The sequence below is a fragment of the Drosophila santomea genome, chromosome 2R (assembly GCF_016746245.2).
Source record: "Drosophila santomea strain STO CAGO 1482 chromosome 2R, Prin_Dsan_1.1, whole genome shotgun sequence".
Taxonomy (NCBI): domain Eukaryota; kingdom Metazoa; phylum Arthropoda; class Insecta; order Diptera; family Drosophilidae; genus Drosophila; species Drosophila santomea.
This window is the reverse complement of record NC_053017.2, coordinates 10,819,312-10,832,649: the sequence shown is the minus strand read 5'-3', so window position 1 is coordinate 10,832,649 and position 13,338 is coordinate 10,819,312. Positions and strand designations below refer to the sequence as shown.

At 41.5% G+C, this 13,338-nt stretch overlaps 5 protein-coding genes across 7 annotated transcripts; 3 read left to right on the top strand and 2 right to left on the bottom strand.

Moving 5' to 3' along the window:
• Positions 1-4: 4 nt before the first annotated feature.
• Positions 5-624, bottom strand: LOC120445543 (protein FAM76B). Of its 3 annotated transcripts, none has more exons than XR_006356463.1 (2): positions 92-530; positions 5-19 (listed from the first exon to the last, which is right to left on the bottom strand). XR_006356463.1 is itself a non-coding variant. In XM_039626015.1 (2 exons), exon 2 carries the CDS (start codon positions 491-493, stop codon positions 149-151), a length of 345 nt encoding a protein of 114 aa, XP_039481949.1. In that variant the 5' UTR covers positions 494-508; positions 558-624; the 3' UTR covers positions 50-148. The 3 variants fall into 3 exon arrangements, 2 of the variants coding, with proteins under 2 accessions (XP_039481949.1, XP_039481950.1); XM_039626015.1 differs by lacking the exon at positions 5-19 and adding an exon at positions 558-624 and having other exon boundaries at positions 50-508; XM_039626016.2 differs by lacking the exon at positions 5-19 and adding an exon at positions 558-576 and having other exon boundaries at positions 50-495.
• Positions 625-2,396: 1,772 nt separating this feature from the next.
• Positions 2,397-5,743, top strand: LOC120446005. Its single transcript, XM_039626754.2, has 5 exons — positions 2,397-3,222; positions 3,510-4,086; positions 4,149-4,219; positions 4,275-4,564; positions 4,626-5,743. The coding sequence occupies exons 1-5, from the start codon at positions 2,489-2,491 to the stop codon at positions 4,859-4,861; spliced, it is 1,908 nt and encodes a 635-aa protein (XP_039482688.1). The 5' UTR covers positions 2,397-2,488; the 3' UTR covers positions 4,862-5,743.
• Positions 5,744-5,939: 196 nt separating this feature from the next.
• On the top strand, positions 5,940-7,231 carry LOC120445940 (putative gustatory receptor 58c). Its single transcript, XM_039626604.1, has 2 exons — positions 5,940-6,998; positions 7,055-7,231. Exons 1-2 carry the CDS (start codon positions 5,940-5,942, stop codon positions 7,229-7,231), a joined length of 1,236 nt encoding a protein of 411 aa, XP_039482538.1.
• A 524-nt stretch (positions 7,232-7,755) lies between these two features.
• LOC120444842 (putative gustatory receptor 58b) lies at positions 7,756-9,034 on the bottom strand. The gene is made up of 2 exons (XM_039624799.1): positions 8,021-9,034; positions 7,756-7,965 (listed from the first exon to the last, which is right to left on the bottom strand). The coding sequence occupies exons 1-2, from the start codon at positions 9,032-9,034 to the stop codon at positions 7,756-7,758; spliced, it is 1,224 nt and encodes a 407-aa protein (XP_039480733.1).
• A 193-nt stretch (positions 9,035-9,227) lies between these two features.
• On the top strand, positions 9,228-10,471 carry LOC120444841 (putative gustatory receptor 58a). Its single transcript, XM_039624798.1, has 2 exons — positions 9,228-10,247; positions 10,298-10,471. The coding sequence occupies exons 1-2, from the start codon at positions 9,228-9,230 to the stop codon at positions 10,469-10,471; spliced, it is 1,194 nt and encodes a 397-aa protein (XP_039480732.1).
• Positions 10,472-13,338: the final 2,867 nt, after the last annotated feature.

Here is a 13,338-nt window from a genome sequence, read left to right as displayed (position 1 = left end):
AATAAAGTTCAATGTGAAACTGGAATTTTCATTATAAAAATACATCATATTTAGGACAAAACTTGAAAGGGAGTTGGATATATTTGTTTACTTATAGCCACTGCTAGGAGTTCGGTTTTACAGTGATGGAAATAAAATGCATGTGGATTCAGTCACTGAACCCGTCTTCCACGATTCCAGCGGCGGCTTTAATCTCCTTCCAGCGTTCCGTGAACGAAGATCCTTCCCTATCCTGGCCAGCATCCGCCACTCTCTCGGGATTCTCCTCCAAGGATGGGGGCTTGACTGCGGCGTGTCTGAGGATATAGAAATTGCATCGTTTGCAGTAAACATGCGACTTCTCGCGCGGCTCGAACTTCTTATCGCAGATGACGCAGATCTTGGGTGGCAGACGACACTGAATGCAGCGGAGCTCCTTCTTCGACAGATCGCTCCAAAGGCACCTTTGGAAGCACACGGTGCACATGTACAACCTATAGTCGGGTGTTTCCATGTCTGGAAATCAGAACTATATGGGAATCAGAACTAAAGTTAGGATTAATGGGACAAAAACAAACCTGCAAGATCTCGAAACGCTTTGGAGAAATCAAACTAAAAGCTTACTAGATTGGAGGAATAAACCTGTTAGAAGTCAGTGCTATCTACTCATGGCTTTTCTGATCGATCGGGCGAAGATATTGTATCTGTGTATCTGTCTAATCACGCCGACAGCTTCGTCATCTCTTTATTGGCCAAACAAACAGAGTCGCGCCGGCCTAATCAAAAATAAAATACACTTTGTGCACAGTTGGCGGAAATCATGCCGAGGAACGCTTTTCCAACTCCCCAGCTTTTCCACCTAGCCATCATTGAACCTTCATTGTCCATGTTTCGTCGCTGGCATTTCAATGAATTGTTCGCTTCTTTTACCAGACGGGCTTCGAATAGAAAGGGATGGGCGAGTGGGAAAGAGAGGGTGGCAGTCCGTCAGAAAGGGACGACAAATGGCGCTTCTTTTGTATTTTTGCCAACCTTGTCAGATTTTATTATTGGGGTCGTCGGCAGACATTGAAATGAACTTTCAGACTTGTTCACATGTAATGTGTGCTTAATATTTGCCGAATAATTTGTTGTAAGTTATTTCGCTTCAGCTATTGTTGACTTGCAAGTATGTACAGTCAAGTTTCGATAAGCGAACAGTATTGTAACTCCATAAAAATAAAATATCTCGTAGATACACAACCAAAGCTATCCCGAAAATGAATTGTTTTATGTTGTAGCAAATATCTAATTGGGGATGCTTGACTGTAGTTGGCTATTGGTACTATAGAACCCCCCAAAATCGCATTTATTGTGTTTGTCTTGACTTTTGCACAACTGAGTGAACTGTGGCTGTCAACAAATGCCAAAAACTCATGAATTTTTGCTGCTTCTTTGGCGAGTCCTTTTTCGTTTTTGCAACGTCATCAATAAATGAGTGAGAAATGGTCGAAAATCTGGGTCATCGGAGGAAGGAAGGACTTATAGTTCGCTGTAAGCTTCGCCTGATCTGCTCCAAGAATCAAAGTTTTCAGCTGCCAACATCACAATGGGAAAATCTACATTTCAATGGCTTCATATTTTTATGCAAAACCGCACTCTCCCTTTCGCACACTCTGCAGCCATCTCCCTTCCGCAATCAAATCTCAAAGGAATTGTCAAAGAGTGTGGATTTTTTACACCTTTGCTGCTGGAAATGGGAAAAAGGGGGCGTGGCAAGCCACAATCCACACGAGAGTTTCCCGCCACCGCGAGCTGCATTTTAAATAAATAAGCGGAAGGGATGCTCGTTGAGGTTAGGGTGAGGATTCTGGGAGCTACATACATACATATATACATAGGTATTATCCAACTTTGCACTTTGAAGTTTTTGGGGCTGAAAGGGTGGCACTTTTTACCGCATAAATTTGGGAATTATTAGAATTTATTGTTCGAAATTGCCATTGACATGCGTGTGAGGGCTTAATGTATAAGAAATTGATAAGATTAGACGCCCATTTGGGTAAATTCTAAAGAGTTCCATTGTTCATTAATCCTAGAAATGTATGCTTTTGTTGTGAACTCCACAGGGGAATCGAAATGTGCATATTAGATCTATTACTATGGTGCAAAAGTACCAAAAGTCTACCTTGAAATAAGTTAATGCTCATATATATATTTATATAATTATATAATATGCACTGTTGAATATATACTTTGAACTTTAAATCATACCATTGAATCTTTTATAAAGTTTATATTTACAGAAACCATTAAAAAGTACTCATTATTCTATATTTTATAGAGTTTTCATAGGTTTCATATTCTTAAACTAATTTCCACGTTTTTTTTTAAATATTTTTAAAAGTTGTCCCAAAAGTAAAGGATGCTGTCTCGGCTAGTCACAAAGCCTGGCGTGTGTATCTGCTAATATGTCGATAGCAAGAAACAAGCTACAATTATCGCCAAAAACATCGGTCTCCGATGACAAATGCATCGATGCCATTCTCGCATCTCTAGCGACTGCGGATTTGTGGTGTGGAAATTTCCGCAAAACAAAAATAAAAATAGACCTCGCTGTGCCAACTTGCAAGCGATGCACAAAGGGGCGCCACCTTGGCGAGTGGGCGGTGCCAACGTGGCATCCGGAATGGTGGAGCAGCTGTCCGCGAAACCCGCAGGGGGAGAAGAGGAAGGGACTGCAACCAAACAACAACAACTGATAAGAAGTGAAAGGTGGGCCTTCAATCGCTGGACTGTTCTCCTGGGATTCATCTTCATCCTAATCTCGATCGCCCTGCCCACGAGCAATGCCACCCACATCAGCGGACAATTCCAGACGGGGGACTTCTTCCAGTTCCTGGCGAAATTCGGCTTCAACAAGGCCGATCTGACACGGCGCAATGCCTACGGATATATCTATGGCAATGTCACTTCGTCGGATAAGTATGCGGTTCCCTTGACACTCGTCGTCCTGGACAGGAGCACCTTCCTCGAGTTCTACGGCAATCGCAGCCAAAGGAGCCGGGAAGCCGCCTGCAATGGGATGTTCTCCCGCCTCCAAAGGATCGCCTACGATTCCACGTGTAATCCTCGTGCCAAAAGGGACTTCCTGCGCCATGTTCCCTGTCCCGTCAATCAGCTCTGCAGCGATGAAGATGCACCCGGAAACGTAGTCCCGGGATCGCAGTTCACCTACGTTCTCAATCTGGAGGCGGAGCCACGGTGAGTTCTGGTCTTTCCCAGCAAATACAACTCGAAAGATAAGAGTTGGATTGCAAAATTCCCAATTCATCTTCAGAGAATGCCTATCTGTCTATATATGTACATATAGACCTCTTAGTATGAAGCTTGCTCCATACTGATAACATGAAACGAAAAGCTGAGATAACTTTGCTGTTGTTCATTTTCTGGGACATGACTTTGAATAATTGTATTTTTCAGAGAATGAACTGATTTACTAGTTTAGATTTCGCTTTATTTTTAAACTGATGCATATATTTTGTTGCCAGATTTTGGTACCTCTCCCTGGTGGCCTGTTATCAAAACAAAAGCACCTGCCAGTGGCACGCGCACGAGACTTTGCCAAGGCTCAGTAAATTGGGCAGCAACCTCCTCAACACACTGCACTACGACATCCATCTGGTCAACTTGCATCCGAACAACTCGGCCGCACATCCACTCACCTACCAGTACTCGTACGATCAGCAGAATCTGCTGGAGATGTACCTGGTGTTCCTGCTCGTCTACATTGTTCTGCTGCCCATGCAAATTTATGCGGTGCGGCGGCAAAAGCATCCAGTGACCAAGTTGTTTACCCTGAGCCTTCTCAGCGAGTTCGTTAGTCTGGCTCTGATCACCGCTCACCTCATTCACTATGCGGCCAACGGAGTGGGCGAGCCCAGATTGCAGGCAGCGGGAGATGTCCTGGACATCCTGAGCCGCACCACATTTATGTTGATTCTGCTGCTGCTGGCCAAGGGATGGGCAGTTACCAGGCAGCAGATCAGCAGAACGGGATGGATAATCCTCATGTCCATCTGGGTGCCATACTGCGCGTTCCACGTGTTCCTTTACATCTGGGATAGGGTAAGTAGTGAAACATGATTAAAAATAGATTTACCAACATTGAAAACCGTATATGTTTGCAGACGGAAGTCGATGTGGTTTCCGACATCGATGAATACCAGACGTGGCCCGGCTGGATAGTTTTAATACTACGGTAGGTCTTTGAAGTCTTTATATGTAAAAGTGGTCTTACCTAATTGTAATTACAGCACTTCCTTTATGATGTGGTTCCTGTACGAGCTGCGCAACACGATGAAGTACGAGCACTCCACAAAAAAACTGGACTTTCTACTGCACCTGGGGGCTTCCAGTTTGGTGTGGTTTATATACCTGCCCATCGTGGCAATTGTGGCGCTGCAAGTCAGCCCCATGTGGCGCTACAAGCTGCTGCAAGGCATCACCAACTCGGCGGACTGCATGGCCTATTGTGTGATGACGGGTCTACTATGGCCGCATCGAGCTGGTCAATATCTGCTCTTAGCAGGCACCAAATATGCAGGTGAGTGCGGTTGTTATTTTACTGAACTGCAAAAATTAAAATAAGGTAATTTCTTTTAAAGGCATGGATGAGTTGGACGAGTTCAACGAAGCGCCGCACATTGTCAGAGAGCGGGAAAGGCGTCGAAACTCGCCGCCCGATGATATTGTCATTGGGACGGGGAGTAGGGGGATGGTGCTTTCCACGAGCATTCCACATTCGCTGAACGGCGATGCCTGCAACGATCTTTTGGAGGCTGAAGACCTCGACGCTGAGCTGCTCACCGATCTTAACAAAAACAGCCATATTGTGGCGTAGATGCAACGGGTTAATTACTAGGTCTAGATGTCAATTGTGCTAAATGAAGCATGGAATGTTATTCATCCTATCCATTAACCATACATATAGCTAGATTTTGGTGGGTTGATATTTCCAATCTTTTCAATAATACTACTTTCTGGTTACAAAAATTACTATTTTCGTATGAACAATAATGATCTGTTTATTTAACTGAAGTATTTTTTGCTTAGCTATTTTGTAAGACAGTAAGTTACTAAACAAATATTAGTTATTCCAATTACTATTTTTCAGAGTTAGCATTTAAATGACGTTTGACTTGACTTTTTTTTTTATTTTTTAAATTGACCCACCAATATCTGGACACAAACTTATCTGAGTGTATATTCCATATAGTGCGTAACCACTTACAACGAAGTCAGAGCGAGTGCAAAAATGCACCAGAGATTGTTGTGTGATTTTATGTAATATGCTTGAATTTATAATTAGTTTCTAGTTAACGCATAGGAGAACGATTCGATACAATACGCTTCAGCATCATCATTTCGTTGCGGTAGTTTATGCATAAGCTTACATTTAAACAGACTACCGACTACCTACTAAGATAAGAAACCAAGCGGTATTTTGATAAGAACAAACCAAACACACGAGCTACAACCACTTGAAATTGCAAAACGAAAATAGCTGAATAAATGAATAATTTTTAGATAATTCTTCTTTATTTGCTTTTGCTTTTGATAAGTATAGCAATGACAAATTATTCTGTAACGTTTGAACCTTAAATACTCTATAAAAATGAATGAACCCTGCGTGATTTATTTTCAAATTTAAGTTGATTGTTTTTGTTAAGCCATTATTTTTAATTTTCAAAACGGAAAATATATTAACTTGTATGTATCAATAGTTGTGCTATTCGATTTTTATTTTTTAATGTATATATATATTTATAGATAAATACCATTGATATACATAAGTGAATTCCCCTGTTGCGTTTGTTGCGTGTCCTTTAAAAAGTCTCTGGAGCCCTATTGTCAACTTTTGCTTTTGAATCAACTAATTTCTATTTCTAAGTTTAGTTTCGCTTGCAACGTGCAACAAAATGAATCATTACTTTTTCCTGCGTATATACTTTCAAGTGAGCCGCTTGATAGGACTGTGCAATCTGCACTACGATTCCGAGAATCATCGTTTTATCCTCAATCATGTGCCCACAATGACTTACTGTGCCATCCTGGATGTGGCCTATCTGTTGATCCTTCCATTCGCCCTGTTCATGCTAACTGGAAACATCTACGATTGTCCAGATGCGGGCATGTTTGCCGTGGTCTACAACGTGGTGGCTCTGACCAAACTCCTGACCATGCTCCTCCTAATGAGCAGTGTGTGGATACAGAGATGTCGATTGCAGAAGTTGGGCAACGACTTGATGAAACTGCTGCACAAATTCCGATTTCATCTGGGAAACGATTGCAGGAATAGATGCCTGTGCAAGGCATTGCTGACCAGCTCGCGATTCCTGCTCCTTACCCAGCAGCTCGTGACCCGGGACTCCTTGGTTAATTGTGAGGGTAACTCCAGATTGAGGAAAGCCATGCTTCCGTACCAAATGGCTGCCATAGTGTATGCCCTAATCATGATTCTATTGATGAGCTATGTGGATTTGACGGTCTATATGATCGAAGTAGCTGGCAATTGGCTGCTGGTAAATATGTCCCAGAGGGTTCTTGAAATGGTCCAGGATCTAGAGGCCTTGCCCAAACGGAATGGCATTCCGCGAGAGATGGGACTGTTTCAAATCCTGGCCGCCTGGCGAAAACATTGGAGGCGCTGTCACCGTTTGGATGAGCTACTCAAGCAGATCGTGGACATCTTCCAGTGGCAGTTGCTCTTCAATCTGCTTACCACTTATATATTCAACATTGCTGTTTTGTTCCGATTGTGGATTTACCTGGAGTTTGATAAAACCTTTCACATATGGAAGGGGATACTGTATGCGATGATTTTCCTAACCCATCACGTCGAAGTCATAATGCAATTTTCCATTTTTGAGATTAACCGCAGAAAGTGGTTGGGTCTCCTGGAAAGCATTGCAAATCTGTGGGACATTAATTTTTCGGGAAGTCAATTTAACAATAGTGGAATAGTTCTGTCTAGAAAGGTAATTCTTTTCTTTTGAATCTGAAGTGCAATCTTATTAACAACCTTTATTTCCAGTTAGAGGTTTCCCTGTTTTACTTGAATCGGAAACTTCAACTGAATCCAAAACGTGTAAGACGCCTGCACATCGTCGGATTTTTCGACCTGAGTAATTCATCCGTCCACAACATGACACGAAGTATAATAACCAATGTGTTGGTTCTGTGTCAGATTGCATATAAAATATATGGCTGAAAAATGGTTTGTTTATGTAGAAACGTCTCTAAAGTAATCTAAAAGAATTTCAATCTCAATTTTACAAAAATGTTATGTGGTTCAAAGTTCTGCGTAGATTTCCCAAGTTGGTTTCAACATTATGGAAAACTACATATATACTTAAGCTTTATAGAAAACGAAGCACAGATTTATTGAAAACATAAATACATTTATAGAAAATGAAGCACAAGTATAAATATTTATTTATATCTGGCCCTTAAACATACGATTTTTGTAGACTTATTTATCCGCTATAAAAGAAAACTCAAAACGAAAAAAGCTTTAAATTCGAATTTCATTTCCTATAACAATCCTATAACGGCGAGTCCTGTAAGCTTTCAGTGAGCTTTTAAATGCCATGTAGAGTCCTGAAAGCTTGATAGGTTTACATTTACGTATCAAACCGTGGTAACAAACCATTCATGAATAGTATAAATACAGTTCGACAGCTAAAGTAACAATAAAACGGTTTACGTCTTAACAAAATATTTATTAGCTTTTTTCTACATTTCTGTTTTGTTGAAAAAATGGGTAAAGTATTGGTGATCATTGTTTGGTATTCTTTGGCGTCTCAAATCGAACTGCATAAGGATAACGACGTTGCTCAGAATGGAGCCAATATAACTAAGGCAAGCTGGTTTGTCCAGCTCCACGATTCCGCCTATTTTGTAGAACAAGCGGTTCCGCCTCAGCTGCATGGCAAAAACATCCAACTAAATGGGAAATTTATAAATATACATTAAAGTTTGTTTGATCCCATTGACTCACCTCCTTTTGCATCCTTGAGCCCACTTTGGGTAGATCGCTAAATTGCCTCAGTTGCTGGCCAGTATTATTGCAGGAGGTTAACACATTATCCAGCATTTCCATTAGCATCAGGGTTCCCCAGAAGTTGAACACGATTAATCCGTTGCCAAACAAGATGCCCCAACCATCCGACTTGATGGTGCTATTGCTGTACTGGACGGCGTGATAAAGGATATTAATAGCGGACATAAATATGTTGATAAACATCGTGGCGTTAATGACATCATACAGGCCAAAGATCCTTCTGGCCAATCGAAGGGTTTGCAGATGCATAGAGGCTACGGAGCGTAAGGATTTCCACTTCTTTTGGGCCTTCCTGCCATGAAGGGCGTTTATGGCCAGATGGATTACCAAAAACTGATGATGCAGTAGAACAAGTATGCCGTAGAAAGCCATTTTCACGGACAACAAGTGCAGAAAGTGCGTGAGCCGCGCACTGAGAGCCAGTAAACTCTGTTTGTTGATCACACTGAGCAACTGGTACTGCAACACCGTGGAGCACAGAAAGGCGGCATAGAGCAATGCTATTTTCCGGACCATTATTCTGGCCAGGCTTGCTTGCAGGTCGAGCAGCTCTTTCCTGTCCACTAAGGCCTTCATTATGTGTCCAAATCTCTTCCAATAAGTCAGCGAGTTCTTATAGAGCCGAATGATTTGGTGGCGCTCCAGCCACAGGGTTCCATAGCAGCCGACGATGGCTACGACGCGAAGAAGGAGCATCGCAAAGAAGCTCCACTGCAGCACTATGCTGGACTTCATGTAGCTATCTTGCACGATCCGGGGCACCACGTAGTACAAGTTGAGAAACAGGAATATGCCTACAAAGAAGCTGTAGAATGTGTAAGTTCGCGATAGCTTCTCCAAGCGTATGCATTTCCTGTGGGAGCGTATCCTTAAGGTGGTGCTCACTAGGCCGAAGACAACGGCATGGCAGTAGACCACGTTCAACACGCGACCCAGTTTCGGATGCAACATGTTGCAATCAAGGCAGACAGGTGACTGGCCACTTTCTAAGCGCGGCAATCAACTAATTAGGACAAAGTTTATTGGGGCTGCGATGGAATGACGATGAGCAGACGGGTTCTTCGATTGCCGGCAGGATAGCGGAGCTTCCATCGATTTGATAGAATAGTTGACGGTCGTCCTTTGCTCGAAGTAGTTGTCCGTAATGCTGTGGAAATTAATGTACATATATGGGGTTGGCTGTGGTCTGATGCCTGCTCCTCTGAAGAAGGGACAGTTTCTTCTGGGATACAGGCAGAGATGGTACCTCATCTATACGGCCTGTTTGCACGGAGTTCTGCTGATGGTCCTGCCCTTCACCTTTCCCCACTACATGTACGATGACAGCTACATGAGCAGCAACCCGGTCCTCCAATGGGCATTTAATCTAACCAACATCACCCGAATCATGGCTATGTTTTCGGGTGTTCTCCTGATGTGGTTTAAAAGAAAAAGGCTCCTGAAGTTGGGTGAAAACCTAATATTTCACTTCCTTAAGTGCGAAAAACTAGATGATCGTTCTAGAAAGTATTCTACATTACGAAAAAGAGTTAGAAATGTGCTTTTCCAGATGCTACTCGTGGCTAATCTCAGAGTTCTGATGGGAACTTCAATTTTGTTAAGAATTGATTCGATTCAAACATTTAGTAAAACTGCCATGATTGTTGCCCATATTATACAGTTTATATATGAGGTTCTTATGATGACTGGAATTTGTGTGATTCTGCTAATTCTCCACTGGCAGAATGAGAGGCTTCATATAGCACTCAAGGATCTGTGCTCCTGGCTTAATTATGAAGAGCGCAACTCCTTAGTTTTATCAGCAGATAAGGCCCATAGATCCCGTAGAATCCTGGCCAAAATCTTTCAGCTTTTTGCGGAGAATCAGCGATTAACCCGTGAAGTTTTTCGAACCTTTGACTTGCCCATCGCGCTTCTTTTGCTGAAAATGTTTGTTACAAATGTAAATCTGGTATATCATGGAGTGCAATTTGGCAGCGATTCCATAGAAACCTCAAGTTACACAAAAATCCTGGGACAGTGGGTGGTGATTTCCCATTATTGGAGTTCTGTTTTGCTCATGAATGTGGTGGATGACGTCACCCGGAGAAGTGATCTTAAAATAGGATACCTCCTGCGCGAATTCAGTCATCTGGAACTGGTCAAGAGGAGATTTCACTTGAAGGTAATATATTTGTAGTTAAATAATTTTAATATATATTTCATAAATTTTAGGTGGAACAGTTTTCGGATCACCTTCGTTGTCATCCTGCCACTTACAAGGTCTGTGGACTATTCGTTTTCAATAAACAAACTAGTTTGGTTTATTTTTTTTATGTCCTGGTTCAAGTTCTGGTGCTTGTACAATTTGATTTGAAGAATAAAGTTGATGAAAGAAATAAAAAGTGACATAAAAGCTTGAAAAATGCGAAACATAGTCTATTCAACTATTACGTTAAACAAAAAACACCAATGGCTTAATTAGTACTGTCAGTTCTTACTATTCTTTTGTTATCTTTAAAATTGAAATTTATATACTTGTTAAAAAAGGTGAATTCCATCACTTTTTTCAATCGTTCCTAAACGAACGAAAACTGTGCTGCGGTGTGATCCTTTAAACTCACCTCTGGCCGTGTAGTGTGGTGAAACTCGATCGATTTGCATAAACAGAAAAGTGCGCAGTAAACTTTAATTATCAATCTAATTAACATAAATATAATTCCTTAAGTGTTTATATGTTGGTTCATCACCTCTTTAACAGTTATTAAATATTAATATTCATTAATCAATCAATTGGCAACAAACACAAAGACGTTTTGGATATAGCGGGAAGAAGCAGGCGATTTCTTTGGAAATTACTTTTGTATGTATGTACTTATCCTTTTATATATGTATGTATGTATGTTTCTATGAATTGCGTCTCATCGATTATCTACACGATATCAAAGACAACGTATATATAGACTTTTATCCGCCACTGTATGTAAGAATATACATATGTACATTGTACATATGTGCATGACCTAATGCCTTCTTATTGTCAAAAATCTTCATATGTTTTGGCGCCCAGGAGCAGGATCAAATTAGGCAACAGATAATTTCAATAAATGTACATATGTACATACATCAAGTGGCAACATACGTGCACACTGAGAGAAAATATTTGTTCAGCAATACAATATTTGTAAAAAATATGTTGATTAACGAAATGCTTTTCAGTTTGGATACTCTATCGTGCAAAATACATTTAGCTTTCAAAAATTATTCGTGCGGGAAAACTTATAAACTATTTTCTCAGTGCATTAAGCTGCATGTAGCGAAACCTCTTTGTCGGCTAACAAATCAAATTTAATCAAGCTCCCAGGAAGTCATGTCCCCGGGCTGGATTTGGTCATTAAGTCTGGCCTGCGGGGCAGAATGCTACAATACTATCCGATTGGCCCAAACCACTCCGATTGTTCCTTTCCTTTCGCCCCGTGTGGTTCGATATTCCTCTACGGCTTTTTGTATTAATTCCAATTATACGCACGACTGGGGAATTTCCATTTGGGTTGAAAGGATTTCGGGTCATTATGAGCTCCCACTTCATCATTCCTCTGCCATTCCTACATCCTCCATCCTCCATCCTTCGATTGCATTGTTTTTGGCTGCTAACTAGTTGTAGATGGGGCGGCAAGGGGTTAATTGGCCAAGGTCTGTGTATCGATTGCAAACTGTGCCTTTCGGACTGGCACTGTGACATGGTCGAACCCACAAATCGAGAGCAAACACGATTATCCTCTGATAACTAATTAGCAAACTGGAAAAGTTTATTTGGCAAACCATTCAGATTTGCTCCTCTGTTGGGTAAACAGAGAATTATGAAAACAAGTCGAGGAAAAGAATTACATTGTCAGCAAAGAAGTATTCCCTTGAGTACTTCCATTATTTCTAATAAAACTACGTCTGTTTGATTGGGGTAAATCAAAAATGTCCTTTTTACAAAGATATAGCCATAAACTGCAGTTGGGAAACTCGATCGATAGTAGCTGGTTAGTCGTGGTCAAATCCAACTGAAATGGGCCAGTCCAGTAAATTTCCTCACAGTCCAGTGGGTCAAATGAAAATTTGAATATTTCGTGCATCCCTGGTTCGTGCATGCCCTTAAAATGCAATTAATTTGTTATAAAGTTTTGGCAATAGTTTCGGACTAAGCTTCGTTCAACATACAGCCCACTGAATGGACATGGACAAGTTTTCCGAGGAGTTTGCGGGGGATTTGGAGGTCGGAAAAACAGTTATCAACACCCGGAAAAGCGGGTGTGGGCGCATCCAGAAAGGGGGAACCACACAAATGTGGGTCAAGTTATTTTCAACACTTAAAATAAACTGTGCTGCCTCGGCTTTGCCAGAATCCTGGCCAGCATTTCTTTAGCCGCCCATTTTCTGGGTCAGTCGCAAGCACAGTCCCGCTTTTCCGACCACTTTTCCAACCGAAACCCTCTTTGTCATCGCCGTCGCCTCTGCGCATAAATATAAATTGTATTGTTTCAAAAAAGTTTCCCCACTGAGTTTCTGCGGCCAGCGGAAAAAGTAGTTAAAGTTTTGTTTTCGCCGCTAGTTTATTGCGTGATTTCCTTCGCAATGACAGGCGGTGGGTCGTTGGTCGTTTGGGTGGTTGCCTGGTTTTGGGTGGTTTATGTGGATTGGGTGGTGTGCGGTGTGGTCTGAGTGCCGAATGATAACTGCGAGGCAAAGGTGGCTAGCAAACAGTTTGCCACATTATTCACAGTTTCTGCCAGTGCATTTGTGCGGCTTTTAACAACTTGGGACTTTCTTTTGGGAAATACAAAATTAACTGTATGCTGAAAATATGTGCGAGTTAAGAACCGCTCATTACACAAGCGGATTTCTTAAAATAAATGCATAACATTTATTGCTCTAAAAGAAAACTATCTTGAATTGCTTATACTTAGTTCTTAGTAATTTTTTCTTAGTAAGGGAATTATACTCTAGTATGTCAAGACCTCTTTCGCGTTTCAATTTTCCTTAACGCCACTTCATTTATTTATATGATCTTAAATAAAAATACAGAAATAGGAAAGAACTCAACTTTTTCATCAATTTTTTGGCTCCTCACACCAACCGTTAGCAGCTGGTTGCAATTGCACCGATTTAGGTGATAGCACCACCTTCGAGTGCACTTCAAGTTTAGGGATACTTGAGGCTAGTTTACAATTCCGCCAATGCAAGTAACCGTTATGCACGTACCGCCACGTGACCAGAAGTCAAAGAGG

What these genes read in the sequence shown, in the direction of transcription:
- LOC120445543 (XM_039626015.1), bottom strand. Translation starts at nt 493, where the DNA reads ATGGAAACACCCGACTATAGGTTGTACATGTGCACCGTGTGCTTCCAA.
- LOC120446005 (XM_039626754.2), top strand. Translation starts at nt 2,489, where the DNA reads ATGCATCGATGCCATTCTCGCATCTCTAGCGACTGCGGATTTGTGGTG. An exon ending in TCCTTTACATCTGGGATAGG is followed by an intron (nt 4,087 to 4,148) that starts GTAAGTAGTGAA and finishes ATATGTTTGCAG; the next exon opens with ACGGAAGTCGATGTGGTTTC. An exon ending in TGGATAGTTTTAATACTACG is followed by an intron (nt 4,220 to 4,274) that starts GTAGGTCTTTGA and finishes TTGTAATTACAG; the next exon opens with CACTTCCTTTATGATGTGGT.
- LOC120445940 (XM_039626604.1), top strand. Translation starts at nt 5,940, where the DNA reads ATGAATCATTACTTTTTCCTGCGTATATACTTTCAAGTGAGCCGCTTG. An exon ending in GAATAGTTCTGTCTAGAAAG is followed by an intron (nt 6,999 to 7,054) that starts GTAATTCTTTTC and finishes CTTTATTTCCAG; the next exon opens with TTAGAGGTTTCCCTGTTTTA.
- LOC120444842 (XM_039624799.1), bottom strand. Translation starts at nt 9,034, where the DNA reads ATGTTGCATCCGAAACTGGGTCGCGTGTTGAACGTGGTCTACTGCCAT. An exon ending in GCTCAAGGATGCAAAAGGAG is followed by an intron (nt 7,966 to 8,020) that starts GTGAGTCAATGG and finishes TTTCCCATTTAG; the next exon opens with TTGGATGTTTTTGCCATGCA.
- LOC120444841 (XM_039624798.1), top strand. Translation starts at nt 9,228, where the DNA reads ATGCTGTGGAAATTAATGTACATATATGGGGTTGGCTGTGGTCTGATG. An exon ending in AGAGGAGATTTCACTTGAAG is followed by an intron (nt 10,248 to 10,297) that starts GTAATATATTTG and finishes CATAAATTTTAG; the next exon opens with GTGGAACAGTTTTCGGATCA.